Below are 15,282 nucleotides of genomic sequence, written 5' to 3'. Positions count from 1 at the left end.
AATGAAAGGAATTTATAAATAATAATGCAAGAAAAAAAATGAACGTTCCTTTTGTAATATCTAGTTAGGTTCTGTCCATCTAATCTCATTTAAAGGGATCCTATCATTAAAACTCAATTTTTTTGTCCCTAACACGTAGGAATAGCCTTAAGAAAGGCTATTCTTCTCCCACCTTTAGATGTCTTCTCCGCGTCGCCGTTCCGTAGAAATCTTGGTTTTCATTGGTATGCAAATGAGTTCTCTCGCAGCACTGAGGGCAGGCTCCAGCGCTCAAACAGCACTAGGGGTGTCCTCAATCCATCTTCTTCAGGAGCGGGCTCTCTTCGTGTCTTCTTCTGGCGGTGGCTTCAAATTTGTAGGCCTCGGGCAGCCGACTGCGCGTGCCCATCGGGCCACAAGAAAATGGCCAATTACAATACTGTGTAAGCGGCCTTTTTCTTGTGGCTGGCGGGCATGCGCAGTTGGCTTTGCCCTAGGCAATTGAGAGTTATCAATTGCAGACCAATTGCGGATACATTATATTCAGTGCAGCCTCTTACACCACCAGATATTTTATCCGTGGTGTGCCGGGCCGTAACCGAGGTCCACCCTGAATAGAGCAGGTCTGCAAAGGCTGTGAATTCACGGCACTGCACAGACTCGCCCATAGAACTCTATGTGCGAGTGCGGCAGGACACGGGCGTTTGCGATGTCTATGTTGCTGATCAGCAACTTCTGGACCATAAAATCAATACAGTCATGTAAGACCAGCCTTAGGGGTAGTTCACAAGGAGTAAACTGGCGTGTATTTTGGTTTGTAATTTTACACGTGTAAAATAAGACTCCCATCGACTTCAATGACATTTTACACGTGTATTTTGACGTGTATTTTGGCGTGTTTCTTTACACGTGTAAAAAAATGTAATTGAAGTCAATGGGAGTCTTATTTTACACGTGTAAAATTACATGCCAAAATACACGCCAGTTTACTCCAAGTGAACTACCGCTTATACTGAACTAAAATGCAGTTGCCTGTTACAATTCAGGTAGGGGAAAAAAAAACAGTTGTTAAGTTAGAACATTATGGTTTGCAATTTATTCAACACCCTTTATTCCTTTTCCTGAATGACAAAAGAGGTTGTTTCCCATTTCTGTTTCCTACCTGGTCTATCTGGATTAGCCTCTAGTATTACATCCAGATTAACAAAGCTTGTGCAAAGGAGCCATATTTTAACCCTGTGGGCACATACAGGTTTTATGTACAATTTTGAAAAAGTTGTTCTTCAGCCAACTCCTTGGTTTTCCTGGGATTCTGCAAACACCACATCCAACCACAGCTGCCTGACATCTCCAGCAAGTAGAGGGAATCATTGAGTTAAGGGAGTGAAGGAGGGCTGGGGTGTGATACCACTGCTTCTACATTTTGTACCTAGTCTCTCTAAGGGTCACACACATGGAGGGACTTAGATGCTCTTGACCACACAATCTGTCACTATGCTGGTGACATTGTGAGATCCACAGCCTCCTCCCATTTACTCATGTATCTAAAAACAGGTGACTATCTTTGGAGAGTAGAGAATTTGGTAGATACCAGAAATCAGGCCCAACACTATAGAGCTTTTCAAAGGTGGTTGGAAGTGATACCCTCCTGGATCCAAGCAACGAGAACATCTAGAGTAAAATTTGTTTGTATTGCAGCCAATCTGTAACAGGTGCAAGGATGCTGTGAAATAATCAAAGGTTAGAGTTCACATCTCACTGGATCAACCAAGTCAGCCAAGCAAAATAAGTCCCCCCTTGACCATGTAGAAATATTGCAGCTATGAATCCCACCAGGAGGAGTGATATATATATATATATATATATATATATATATATATATATATATATATACAGTATATATATATAATCATGGAAGAATTCAGAGAGGCAAGAATGAACAAACTGCTGAAGGTGGCCTAAATGGCTTTAGTAAAATGAATGGGACACAGGAGATAAACAGAGGGGGAAGGGGGGTGACGGGCCCACAATAAAGCATTCGGGTGCACTGGGGCAAGCCACAGCTTTTCAATCTCCTCACACTTAGTATAGGCCTATAATGCCGCCAAGAAAGGTATGCTACAAACATATGTAGCCCAATAATAATGAAGAATTAGCTCACCAATCTAGGGATCCGGTGACAACGTGCGTTCTAAATTAAATGGAATATAGCTTTCGGCAAACCATGAAGGTCTGAGAAGGTGACAGCTGCTGGGAGGGTCTCAAAATAATACATGGAAGAGTCATGTTGACTGCTGATATCCTCCTGAGGAGACACAACTGTTGGGGTCACCATTTGTTTAGCGAAGTTCTCAGTTCATGAAATGACCGATGGTAGTTAGTGGAATACAGGGAGAAATAACTGAGAGTGAAGTTGATCCCTAAACAGCGAAGAAAGTGGAAACGCCATTGGAAATCAAAATTACTGTGGAGGAGTTGTACCAAAGTCTGTGGGATGTTAAGGGAGAGGGCCTCCAATTTCGACAAGTTAATTTTCTCTTTAACTAAAATAAGGAAGAGGGTAGGAAGAGAATGGTGTTTAGCCAGCTCAATTAAATCCACTCTCCTTCTGGTATTGTACCCTCCATGATGGCAAAGGATGAAACCTGGGTCTGTATTAGGTATAGGGACAAGGGTTATATGTGAGTGGAGCATCATTGGTGGGATCGGGTAGCCTTCCAGAGAGGAATTAAATAGGCTTCCCAAATGGGGAATCAGATCCTCTTTAAAGGTCTTATAATATAAGTAGGTGAGTCCAGGGCCCAGCACTTGTCCATTAGGTAGATCCTTCAGGGCTCCCAAGATTTCCTCGTCAGTGAAAGGAGTATTAAGGAAAGTTAAATCCTCACGGGAAGGTGAGGGCAGGTGACAGTCTGCCAGATAACTCTTTGAAGAATGGTAGTCAAACACTGAACTAGCAGGGATGTCCAGGGGGAAATTGCACAGGTTAGTATAGTAAGCTTAAAAGGCTGCCACAATATCATCAAAGTGGTGCTGAAGGCATCCAGCCGAGTCACGAACTACATGCGGAGTAGAAGAGGTGTAAATATCATTCAGGATCTTAGCCAGAAGGGTATGGGCTTCATTGCCCGACTGTTAGTAATGTTGGCATGTATATAGGTGGAGGAGCTATATGTTATGAATCACTAGGTCCCTTCATTCCACACAGTCCGCAACTAGTTGCTGAAGAACCGCCATGGTGGGCCATTCCGTTAACCAAAAGGGCACTTACTCGGGCCGGTAACGCATTGCTGCGTGTTTTACAGTGTTTTTTAAGTTTTATATGTATTCTAGGGAAAGGGTGTTGATTTGAACTTTTTTGCTTTTTTTTTCTATTTTGTTTAAAACTCTTATTCATTTTTTACTATTTCATTAGCCCCCCCCTGAGGGGCTTGAGCCTCCAATTGTATTGCAGTCTGTGACAGACTTGGTACATTACTTTTGAGGCTAGTCATAGATAAGCCGCAATAGTAATGTTCCTATGACAAACCTGGGAACCTTCATAAGGCTCCAGGCTGCCATAGGATCAGGTCAGCTGCCATGATCTCGCTACACAGGAATTGGCCTGCAATGGCAAAGAGGAATACCACGAGGCATAGCTCCCAGGCCTGTCAATATTAGGTATGTATTGAAGTCTGCCTTGAATTTAATACAAATCCTAACAATTTTCCAATATTCTGCATATAGTGGTATTGTAATCTATGGTATAAGCAGTCTAATCATTGCTTGTTCAATCCCTCTGGAGGGTGCTAAGAAAGGGGAAAAAATAAGTTAATAAAAATATAAAAATTCAAGTTACCTTCCTTTCCCTAAATTTATTGTTATTATTATTTTTTACTATTGTTATTATTATGATAATAAAAATAAACATTAGGTTTTTATGGCACCAGCTGGGACACCAGCCTTGGCAGGATCTACAGGCCCAGCTGCAATATCTGTGGGCAAATATGCCAAGGACACCACACAAAACCTGGATGCCTCCATGCCCAGCCATATCTTATCTTTTATCCAGGCTAAAGATGGCACACAGTTGTACAGTATTCCCCAATTAACCTATCCTAATTGTAATCTATAATATGTACTCTCTTACACATATCACCATTACATTGATTTGATTCAGACAACTCATTATTGGTGCATTTTTGAGTGCATATTGTTATTTCTTTGTACATAGAGAAGAGAATTCTTTTGTAGCTTATACTTCACAGTTGTTATGGAAATTAGAAAATAAATGAGATACAGGCCCAGTTCCAGTTTTTTTTCTGGGTAATATTGATGTGTTTAAAGAGGACCACCATGTCTGTGAGAAGTCTAAGGACATTTACACCCTTTGTCTTGCTAGCCAAATTGCCATACCAACCTGGCATTCTTTACAATAGCAGTATCTTTAAATGCATCTGATGCCAGGCTGAATAATGGATCTTTGTGGAACCATTCTGTTCTTCCAAAGGACATTGCAAAATGCAAAGATCAACTATCAAAACAAATAGTCCTTCATATTAACAAATTGCCACTTAAAATTATATAGCACTATCCAAAAAGGAAAAAAAATACTCAACATATATCCAAAATATAATTTTTTTTTTATTTAAGGTTAAAATACATAACATTACACATAGGTTAAAAAGACATTTGCTAGATGTAAAAAATAGTCCTCAACACAAGGTGCACAAACTGAGGACAACTGCAGTACATACACTCAATCATATGATATTTCTAAGTATAAAGCATCAAAAATGGATGAAACAAAGTTCATGTTAAAGTGCTGGAGACAGTGCACAAATATGCAAATAATCACAAAAAAATGAGCACCCTACACAATTAGTGGGCGGGAAGTTACCCCTATGTATATAACCATAGCATACCAAACTAGAGATTATATATCATGTGTTAAAGATGGATATCAGAAAACTTAATACACAAATCAAACTATGACAATAATGGGTAACTCTTATGGTTGATAACCCCCACTCACTATAAATGTACCTGACCTAGCTGGCTCCAAAGCATGCAAATAAATACAGAATCTAGTAAGAATTATATTATAAACAGCAAAAGCCTGTATCTGTAGCCATGGTATGATGTACCAGTAGTCCCCAGAAAGAACAGCCCCAGTGTTGAGGAACCACTTCAACACGGGTCACCCTACAGGCTTACATAAGAGGGGTGCCCCATTGCCATACTGAAAGGTTTTTATATACTATGTGGGAGACTGGATAGAACTCACCTGGGATGAAACTATACCTTTTTAATATTTCTTCTGATTATTTGTATATTTATGCACTGTCACCAGAACTTTAACTTTGTTACATCCATTTTTGATACTTCATACTTAGAGATATCATATGATTGACTGCAGTTGTCCTAGTTTATGTGCCTTGAGTTGAGGGCTGTTTTTTACATCTGGCCCATGTCTTTTTAAGCCATGTTATGTGTTATTACCTTAAATAAAATATTTTATATTTTGGATATATATTGAGTATTTTTTTCCTGACCACCTTCCTTTTTGGGTAGTGTTATGTGTACAAGTATTAGACATGGTAACAGACCACACACTAATAGCTCATTTTGAAATGGTTTCAATGACTCTCTAAGGGTGCATTCACACGGAGTAACGTGCCACTTGATGTGGCACGTATACGGCGTGTGAGATTTTGCTCGCTGTAAAAGCTCCCATTGATTTCAATGGGAGCCTGGATCGTACATGCTGCATTATTTTGCGGCCGTGATTTTGTGGCCGCAAATTCACGGCCACAAAATAAAGCGGTGTATACGATCCAGGCTCCCATTGAAATCAATGGGAGCTTTTACGACGAGCAAAATCTCACACGCTGTATACGTGCCACATCACGCGGCACGTTACTCCGTATGAATGCACCCTAACATAGCTATATACAGTAGGTGAAATAAGTATTCAACATGTCACCAATTTTCTAAGTAATTATATTTCTAAAGCTGCTATTGACATGAAATTGTCACCAGACGTCGGTAACAATCCATCCAATCCACACAGACAAAGAAATCAAACCAAATTAAGTTATATGTAATAATGAGAAATGACACAGTATTGAACAAGCTTACTAAAATGTATTTAATACTTTGTAAAAAAAAAAAAGCCTTTGTTGGTGATTTTCTTTCTCTGAAACCAATAGAGTTTCCTATTTCACCCATTGTATGATGCTTTAATTTACAGTTCACTGATTAATCAATACTGATTGGTCAAACCTCTTAAACTGACCATATACGTGAGATAAATGTCAACCTAAAATGGCTGTTTTTGGTGATTTTTTTAAAACTGGGATTGCTGATAGCAGACAATGATCCCTCCTGTTGGAAAATCCCAGCCGTTGTCGGCCAAAAACACAAATGCATGGCATAATTGGCTTGTTCATTTGGCTGTTCATTTGCCTTTTTGTGCTAGCCCAGTGTATTTTTTGACTCCTTGATCAAATAGTTTAGTTGCATATTTGTATAAACAAGCCCACTGATCATCATCAGCATCACAACCAACTTCTAATCCAAGTGTTTGGTCAGATTTATCATACAGATGGGTTCCATGCTTAAGACCTCTCTACAGAAAGTTTTTCTCTCTCTGGAAGATTCAGTGCATTAGTGAATTATATTTATGTAAAGAAGCACTCCACCACGTTTTTTTTCTATAAAGTGCAACATAGGCTACATGTAAATACAATGTATATATTATGTATTCCAATAATATGCCATAGATATACCTGTATGTTTACCAAGACTGTGGTAAACATACTAAGACTATTTTGTGGCAGAAATTATTCAATCAACTCTTGATATGTGGATGAACATGGAGAGTAAAGCTGGGTGGGGAAGGAGGGAGTCTGAGAGCTTATAGGAGGGGTTTAATAGTTGATGTAATTCTATGTGGTTTACCTATCATGTAGGCAGACCACGCAGCTGCTGTGGGGCCAGTGGGGAGGAGTAATAAGGAGCCCGGCATTGAACTCCTCCTTTGTTGCCTAAACATATATCCATAGTATTCCAACCGCCGCTAGGTGAAGTTTAGTGCAAAGAAATTTTTGAGATTTATTTTGAGTTTATTGATAGCTTCATTAATTTCTGTATATTATGCTGTTGTACTGTATTGACTGCAGGCAGACCATGTTATCAATTGCTATCTAAAAGAAAGCAGGAAACTCATAGCTGTATAGACAAGAGTTATCCAGGAAAAGTGAAGTAAAAAATTATATATTGAATTACAGTAATAAGAAAAATCTCTTGTAATAGGGTGTTGTACAAATTTTTGCTATCTGGCCCTATATGGATATAGCAAACAGTTTTGTAGTTTACAGGATGTCAGCCACAAAGAGTATGATATCCTGTCTGCACATCAGATCAAATGACTGAAGCATCAAGTGGGACACATGGCAAGATTACGACAAGGAGTTGAAAGAAGTGCTGGTCGAACATGCATGCTGTTGTTCCAGGAGCAGCATGTATGTGTTACCAACAACCTACTCCTCGCTTGGGTCTTGATATTTGGGCAAACCCCCATTGCTGGGGTATCAGGGGCTGCGTGAAAAATTCTTTCACCTGTGTATAATAACAAACAATACTATAGATATACTTTTGATTTTGACAGCAGATGTGTTAAAGGGGTTATCAAGTTTCTAATAACGATGGCCGGCTCCTCCTAATGTACATACCAGGAGCTGGGCTGCTCACTTGCCATACAAAGTGTAGAGGCTGCTTTAGGTAATGCAGCACTGCACCACTGAAGTCTATGTGACAGCATTGTAGTACCTGAAGATATTGTACCTAGACATTGTACAGTGAGTGAGCAGTATAGCTACCTAGATATTGTGCGGCGAGTGAGCAGTGTGGCTACCTAGACATTATACGGTGAGTGAGCAGTATGGCTACCTAGACATTATACGGTGAGTGAGCAGTATGGCTACCTAGATATTGTGCGGTGAGTGAGCAGTGTGGCTACCTAGACATTATACGGTGAGGGAGAGGTATGGCTACTTAGACATTGTACGGTGAGTGAGCAGTGTGGCTACTTAGACATTATACGGTGAGTGAGCAGTATGGCTACCTAGACATTATACGGTGAGTGAGCAGTATGGCTACCTAGATATTGTGCGGTGAGTGAGCAGTGTGGCTACCTAGACATTATACGGTGAGGGAGAGGTATGGCTACTTAGACATTGTACGGTGAGTGAGCAGTGTGGCTACTTAGACATTATACGGTGAGTGAGCAGTATGTCTACCTAGACATTGTGTGGCAAGTGAGCAGTGTGGCTACCTAGACATTATATGGTGATTGGGCAGTATGGCTACCTAGACATTGTGCGGCGAGTGAGCAGTGTGGCTACCTAGACATTGTATGGCGAGTGAGCAGTGTGGCTACCTAAACATTGTATGGCGAGTGAGCAGTGTGGCTACCTAGACATTGTGGGGCGAGTGAGCAATGTGGCTACCTAGACATTGTCCGAGGAGTGAGCCATGTGGCTACCTTGACATTGTGGGGCGAGTGAGCAGTGTAGCTACCCAGACATTGTCCGGCAAGTGAGCCGTGTGGCTTCATAGACATTGTCCGGCAAGTGAGCAGTGTGGCTACCTAGACATTGTGCGGAAAGTTAGCAGTGTGGCTCCTGGAATGTAAGCCTTACCATGATCTACGCTGCCCTGGAACAGTTTGTTTGCGGGGTCTTAGCAGTCATACGTTAAGGATAGGCTGATCTGGAAACCTGTAACATCTCCTCAATACTGAGTTTGCAGACTTCATTTACAGTAGACAGAGATACAGTAGGACAAAAACAGTTAACTCAAAGCTTTTCGCTTGGTTTTATTGCACAAATCCTCCTAAGCACATTTTTATTATCCTAATAAATAATGATTCAGTATTCAGACACTTGTAAACTTGTAATTTATTGCTGTAAATCCTCTAGTGCAGTTCCTCCTTCTGGAGGGTGTCTTGTCTGCTCTTATAAGACAGGGGGCGTGGTGAGTATCTCTAGAGTCCTTTAAAACCATGTGCTGTGTGTTTCTTAACCAGTGCTGATCCGGGAGGCTGGCACTGCTGCAGTGGGTGTCCTGTGTGAACCAGTGCACAGAACTGATGAGCAAGAGTGCAAGCAGTGCCCAGCACAATGGAGTGTGAGTACTCTGTATAAGCCTGTCTCCAAGCTTGTGCATTCTGCTGGGATCCTTCCAGGATGCTTTACTTTGTGGTCACTGCTCTGGTTGTTTGGAGCTCTGCCCTGGGCTGTCAGCTGTCCTCTGAATGGAGACACCTAAGTGAGGGCTGCAGAGCAGAGCTGGCACAGATTATTGTCTATGCCAAGGTGCTGGCAGTCCACGAGGAGACACACAGCAGCATCTTCAGCACCATATACAATTACTTGCCTTGGCAATATGAGGCAGGGGACAGCACCTTCTTCTATTCAGCAGAGATAGAGCTGCTGTGTGACCAGGCATGGGGCAGTATGCTGGAGGTACCTGCAGGATCCAGACTGAACATCACTGGACTGGGATACTTTGACTGTCACTCATACACAGTAGTGGAGGGTCACTCCTACTTCTTCTTTCTCAGGTGAGCTCACTTACATGTGAATGGATCTTATAGAAGATTATAGTAGAGAAATATAGGTCACCAGGTTCCTACAGCACTGCCCAAGACCTGACATACAGTAGTAGTATAGCAGGTATAGAATAGTAATAGATTTTTATTTGAGTAGATCAATACAAATGTTCAGTGAGATCATAAATCTTTTTTCCCCATGTGCACATAACCATTGCTTCTGCTGGACGCCTTTCAGATGTTGTACTAACCAGGAGGAAGCATTTCATCTGCAGTGGATAGTCTGAACAGACAGGGAAAAGTTAGAATTTGTTGATCCACTGCAGTTTGGATAGGCAGTACATATTGGTTACTGCACATTTACACTGGTTTCAGAAAGTTCATATTTTAGTGTAAAGGTAGCAAATACATAGCAACATTGATAATATTAGCTAGAAATAGATATGAACTATTTGTTTGGTGCTTATTAGAATAGATTTTGTTTCTATATAGACTTGCTTTATATATCAGCAGTGCTCTGACATTGTTAACCCCACAATGTCTAGTGTTAGTTATATAAATAAAAGAAATTCATAATTTTCCCTTTTAGTGCCTGAATAATAGTTCAAGATGAAAAAGATAAAGTATGTCCGTCATAATGGCCAAGTAGTTAGACAGTTCCTCATAAAGTTCAACCAGTGACTTAAGTCCATGCAGAGCTCTGATCTACCTATATACTGTAATATTCACCTTATACATACAGCCTATACCTAAGGTGGCCATACATATTACATAGAAATAGGTTGATGACCGAACAGCCAGTAAATGAATGATCTTATATTTTTAATTACATTGGTCAAAGGAAGCAAGATTTATCTGAGAATATCAGTCTTTCAATGAAGGAATGTTCATGGAAAACTCATCTTTCTTAAAGAAGTAGTCCGGAATACAATTTAAAAAAAAATAAATTAGGCTGGGGGAGGGTATAAAAACCCCCAAACCATACGGACCTGTCCCCAGTGATAGATCTGCCTTTTCTGTGATTTTGGTGATTATTTGTCATTGTACACTTGACTATGTGTTAGCATTCAGTAGGCATTACTAATGTTATAGAGCAGCCCATACACTTTATCGATTGCTGCCAGTCAAGCACTCATTTAGCTGACCACTACCTTGCCTGACTTCCCTATACACATGCATGCTTGGCTTGGCTGAACAGTACATGTGCGCTGAATTGGGAGAGAGGAGAAAGCTGCTGTCAAACTCTTGTGACAACAGCCTTGCTTTCCAATAAGAAATGGACGGGTTTGATTTAATTTGTCCAAAACTCTTGTTCTTTGAAAGATAACCATGTCAACCTTATATTTCATTGGGAGAGTGTAAAGAGGCCACATAATCATTAAATGGGCAAGCTAATCTATTGAAATCAGTTGGTTTGTCTAGTATACATCTAATGCATATGGCTAGTGTAAGGCTATGTTTCACATCTCCATTGGATTTTTTTCTGACAGGAATGGATTCATCCTATGGTGGACAATATTGAATCCCAATGGACCTCACTGACTATAATGGGGTCTGTTGCTAATTTGCTATAGTGTTTGTCATTTTGCTGAGTATTAAAATTCTGCAAGCAGGAATTTTTCATTTGTGATTTTTACAGAATCTGCTAAGGCAGGGGTCAGCAACCTTTGACACTCCAGCTGCTGTGAAACTACAATTCCCAGCATGCTCTATTCACTTCCAATGGAGTTCCAAGAACAGTAGCACAAGTATTCATGGTGGGAGTTGTAGTTTTACAACAGCTGGAGTGCTGAAAGTTGTCTACTCCTGTGCAAGGGGAACCTCTGACACAGATGTGTCAGCTAAAATGTAAGCTAAAATGTCCATATGCTTATGAATCCATTGCTATGAAAGCTGTAGTGGATACTGTCCTCTATCATCAGCCTTGTAGTCTGTTCATTACAACTTGACATTCATAGTGTCATTTTACACTCTGGTTTTTGTTGTTTTTTTTGTTTTTTTTTACTATTTCCAGCAACTTATATATGTGAAGCTGATGACATACACCACAATAAAGTGATATTTTGTGGAAAGAGTCCGAATTTTGCTAGTCCATTAACTAAAGACTTGGTAGTTTCTAGAGACTAGGCAAATTAAATAAAATGACTGCCTTCACTTGTATGGTGGAGATATCTACTTTTTCGTATTTGCATTTTGTGACCATTGGAGACATTCTTATTTGTTTAGTTGTCATTTTGTGACATTTATTTATTTTTTACTACATTACTGAGCTATGACTGAATCATTTTATTGTCTTTTAGAATGGATGAGAACTACAGTTTGCTCCCACATGGTGTGAATTTTCAAGATGCAATATTTGCAGATACACAAGACAACTGGAGACTCTTCTCTAGTCTCTTCCAATACTCCAACTGTTCTCAAGGAGAACAAGCAATAAATCAGTTGGAAAGCCAAGAAGACAGTAGGGTAAGATTTGTTTGGAATTACATGTTTTATCAGTTATAACCTAAAGTCTTAGGACCTCTGTTTAGATGAGCTGACCAAGGTTTTATTCTAACAATTTCAAAGGCATAAAACCCTACTAGGTAGGGGGTAGGGGCGTAACCAACAACGACTGGTTCCAATAGCAAACCTCTGACTTGGGTTCCCCATCCCCTCATGGCACAGTGCCCCCTTTCCTGGCCCCCACACGGTAAAATGCTCCCTTTGCTGGCCCCCACATGATATAATGGCCCATTTACATATAATATAATGTCCCTCAGTGGCCCCTCATGCAGTATTAATATCTTATAGTGGCCTTCATACAATATAATGTCCCACAGGGGCCTCTCCACATGTTAGTATGTCCCATAGTGGCCTCCACACATTATAATGTCCCATAGTGGCCCCTTCACACCATACAACATCCCTAGTAGCCCCTACGTTGTCCATTGCAAATATTGCAAAAATTTTGGGCTTGGCACAACCCAAAATTTTTTGGGTTCACCAACCATGAACTATTACTATCTATTCAGACCCCAGAGTATTATGTTCAGAGGACCAGGGGAGGTGATCAAAATAAAAAACAGTGGTACTCACCTCTTTTGTGCTCCAGCGTGGGTCTTCAGACCTCTTCAATGACGTCACCGACCATTGAGGCCTGTTATTTGGTGTCAGCAGGCTCATGGTTTACGCTAGTGTCTTTATGTGTTGAGACACCAGTATGACCCAGGTTACTGCTGAGGCCCCTAAAGTCATGGGTGCCTTGCAACCGCCACTGCTAATAGGGGATGTTTTCAACATTTTTTTCAGTTCTCTATGTGATTATATAATCTGGTGCACTCTATGCTTTGGTAGGACTGGTTGAAACCAGGGTATGGTAGTAATGTTTGGTGCTGTATGGTGTCTCTATGATGTGCCATATTCTCTTCTAGAAGGATTGTAATTTAATACACTCATTGACAAAAAAAGAAAACAGTACCAAGAAGTTGTTGGAATTGAACAAATGAATGAAACTTTATGTGTGATATAAGTGATTATAATATTACAACCAAAGGATATGTTTATTGGGGAACCTGTACAGTTGATAGGAAGCTCTAGCACCCTATTTCGGCGCCTCATGTTTAAAAGGGGCCTTTACAGTTCTACCTTGCCTAGACCTCTAGCAGTTCAATGTGACTTTCATTATCTAATTCCCTCTAATTCCCTCAGTAATGATTATGACATTACACTGTTTATCTCATGTCAGTCTGTATAACAAATGAAATAATATGTCATATATACGTTTCTGATGATACAGTACATTATTACATTATGGTTAAAGGGATTCTGTTACCACTCCAGACATATCTGCTTTAAATTTGTATTTCTGCAATAACAATTCTGGTGTTATTTGTCATGATTTCTAATTATATTGATTTCTGAGTGTTACCCATGGGAGTGTTCCTACATACTCTGACACTATCCTATCATTACATACAGTGCCTGGCTGTAATGGGAGGCTACTCTTTGACAACGGGAATGGTATCACCCAGTTGCCAAAATATTCAGAAATTTCTAGGAGAAATAACATGGAAGTGGCGTAGCAAAATGCAGAGTTATTAAAAAGGCTGTTGCAGGATTGTTATCATGTATCACAAATATGTCAGCAGTGGTGACAAGTCCTCTTTATATACCAGTTTAGTTGTTTATTTTAAAAATGCCTGCACTTGCATATGATATCATACATTTAGCATGTTTGTTCATGTCAATGTCATGTGGCTGTTTGGTTGTTCTATGTTCCTGAGCTTGGAATAATTCTCTTAGATTCTACAGTGCGTTTGCCATGATATCATGTAATGCAAATGGATTGTACAATAATACTATCATATCTAAATTGAATTGAATAGCACTGATAATAAAATGGTCTTAAGCTCCAGACTTGAACAGTTGATGAATGTAATAGTTAATTTCCCTAATATGCTAAATGGGCTTTACCAGTTTCAATAATGCAGAGTATTTTTCTCATAGGAAGTGTCAGGAAAAACTTTACTTAACCCTTGAAAAAGAGTGAGGGATAAATGAATGCTGGAGTTTTATGAAATAACAAATTCAGTGTGACAGTCGCACATAAACCAGCAATGAAATACTGGCATGTAATGCACAAAGGAATGTAACTAGTTTCCCTGAAGAGGAAATATCATGGACTGAAACATGAATGGACTTCCTGAGACATAGACAAGTAATATCACATAATACTGTATAATGTTCACACCTGAAGCTGACCTTTGTATGCCGCCACATGTCTGGAGCATGATACTCAAGGTCAAGCACTGTCTGTGGTTGTCTCTGCAATTTATAGGAACATGAGATTTGGGAAAGATAGATAAGGTATGGTTTTATTGTTTTTTGTCTAAGGAATTCTATCAGATAAAGCCAAATCTTGAACCTTACTAACCTCTAATTGTCAGGCAACTTCCTAAACCATCTGTTGGACAATTTTTCTTTGCCCTCTAGTCGGATCTGTCATCAATTTGAAATATTATAGAGTGAAACTGTAGGGGGTTGGCCCATGGGAATGCTGGTTACTTTGTGTTTATATTAATTATTTAGGTTATTTTTCATTTCCCTGTCAACATCCTCCTTCCTTGTGACTTTCTTTTGTTCATTTCTTGCTTCTTGGTCACTTCCTATGTAATTCTAATTTACACTGTATACATATGGCTTAAAATTTCACTCATGGAAAGATCTTGAGGCATTTACAAATGTGCAATAAAGTTTTTCTTGTCATTGTAAGACACAATGACCCAGATTTAATATGCCTTGTACGCCATTTTTCTATCATACAAGGTAAAAAAAAAGTTGCAATTTTTTGGCACAAAACCATGTTGCAACTTTTTCAAATCTGCCACATTTGTCACTTTCCAGAAAAGAAGATTTACAATAATTTACGCCAGAAATTTGGCATACATTTCCACCCTCCCAGTGTAGTTCTGCTTCATTTATGAGGAGAAATGCATTTTTTCATACATGAGGCCACCCTCCATCGGCCCCAGGGCTATGAGCACTGGCATAAGTAACGCCAGTCTTTATAAATCTACCCAATGTATATGCATAATAGCAAAAGCAGAAGAAAACAATTTTATACCTTGTTGATTTATTTATGTGTGTATTGGTATTTATATATAGAATACATTGTAACTAATAATTGTACTAAAAACTAAACTAATAATTGTACTAATTAATCTGGG

At 39.7% G+C, this 15,282-nt stretch overlaps 1 protein-coding gene across 1 annotated transcript in view; it reads left to right on the top strand.

Annotated features, from left to right (window-relative positions):
* The first annotated feature begins 9,178 nt into the window (after positions 1-9,178).
* Positions 9,179-15,282, top strand: part of CCDC3 (coiled-coil domain containing 3) — a 31,967-nt gene continuing 25,863 nt past the window's right edge. Inside the window, exons 1-2 of the mRNA XM_075274024.1 lie at positions 9,179-9,586; positions 11,875-12,040. Of these exons, the coding sequence (XP_075130125.1) occupies positions 9,210-9,586; positions 11,875-12,040 (543 nt within the window). The 5' untranslated portion in view covers positions 9,179-9,209. The remainder of the gene's footprint in view (positions 9,587-11,874; positions 12,041-15,282) is intronic.

Source organism: Leptodactylus fuscus, chromosome 5 (genome assembly GCF_031893055.1).
Source record: "Leptodactylus fuscus isolate aLepFus1 chromosome 5, aLepFus1.hap2, whole genome shotgun sequence".
In the NCBI taxonomy this organism is placed as follows: domain Eukaryota; kingdom Metazoa; phylum Chordata; class Amphibia; order Anura; family Leptodactylidae; genus Leptodactylus; species Leptodactylus fuscus.
Note: the sequence above shows the minus strand (reverse complement) of the source record. Positions and strands in the feature narration are given on the sequence as shown.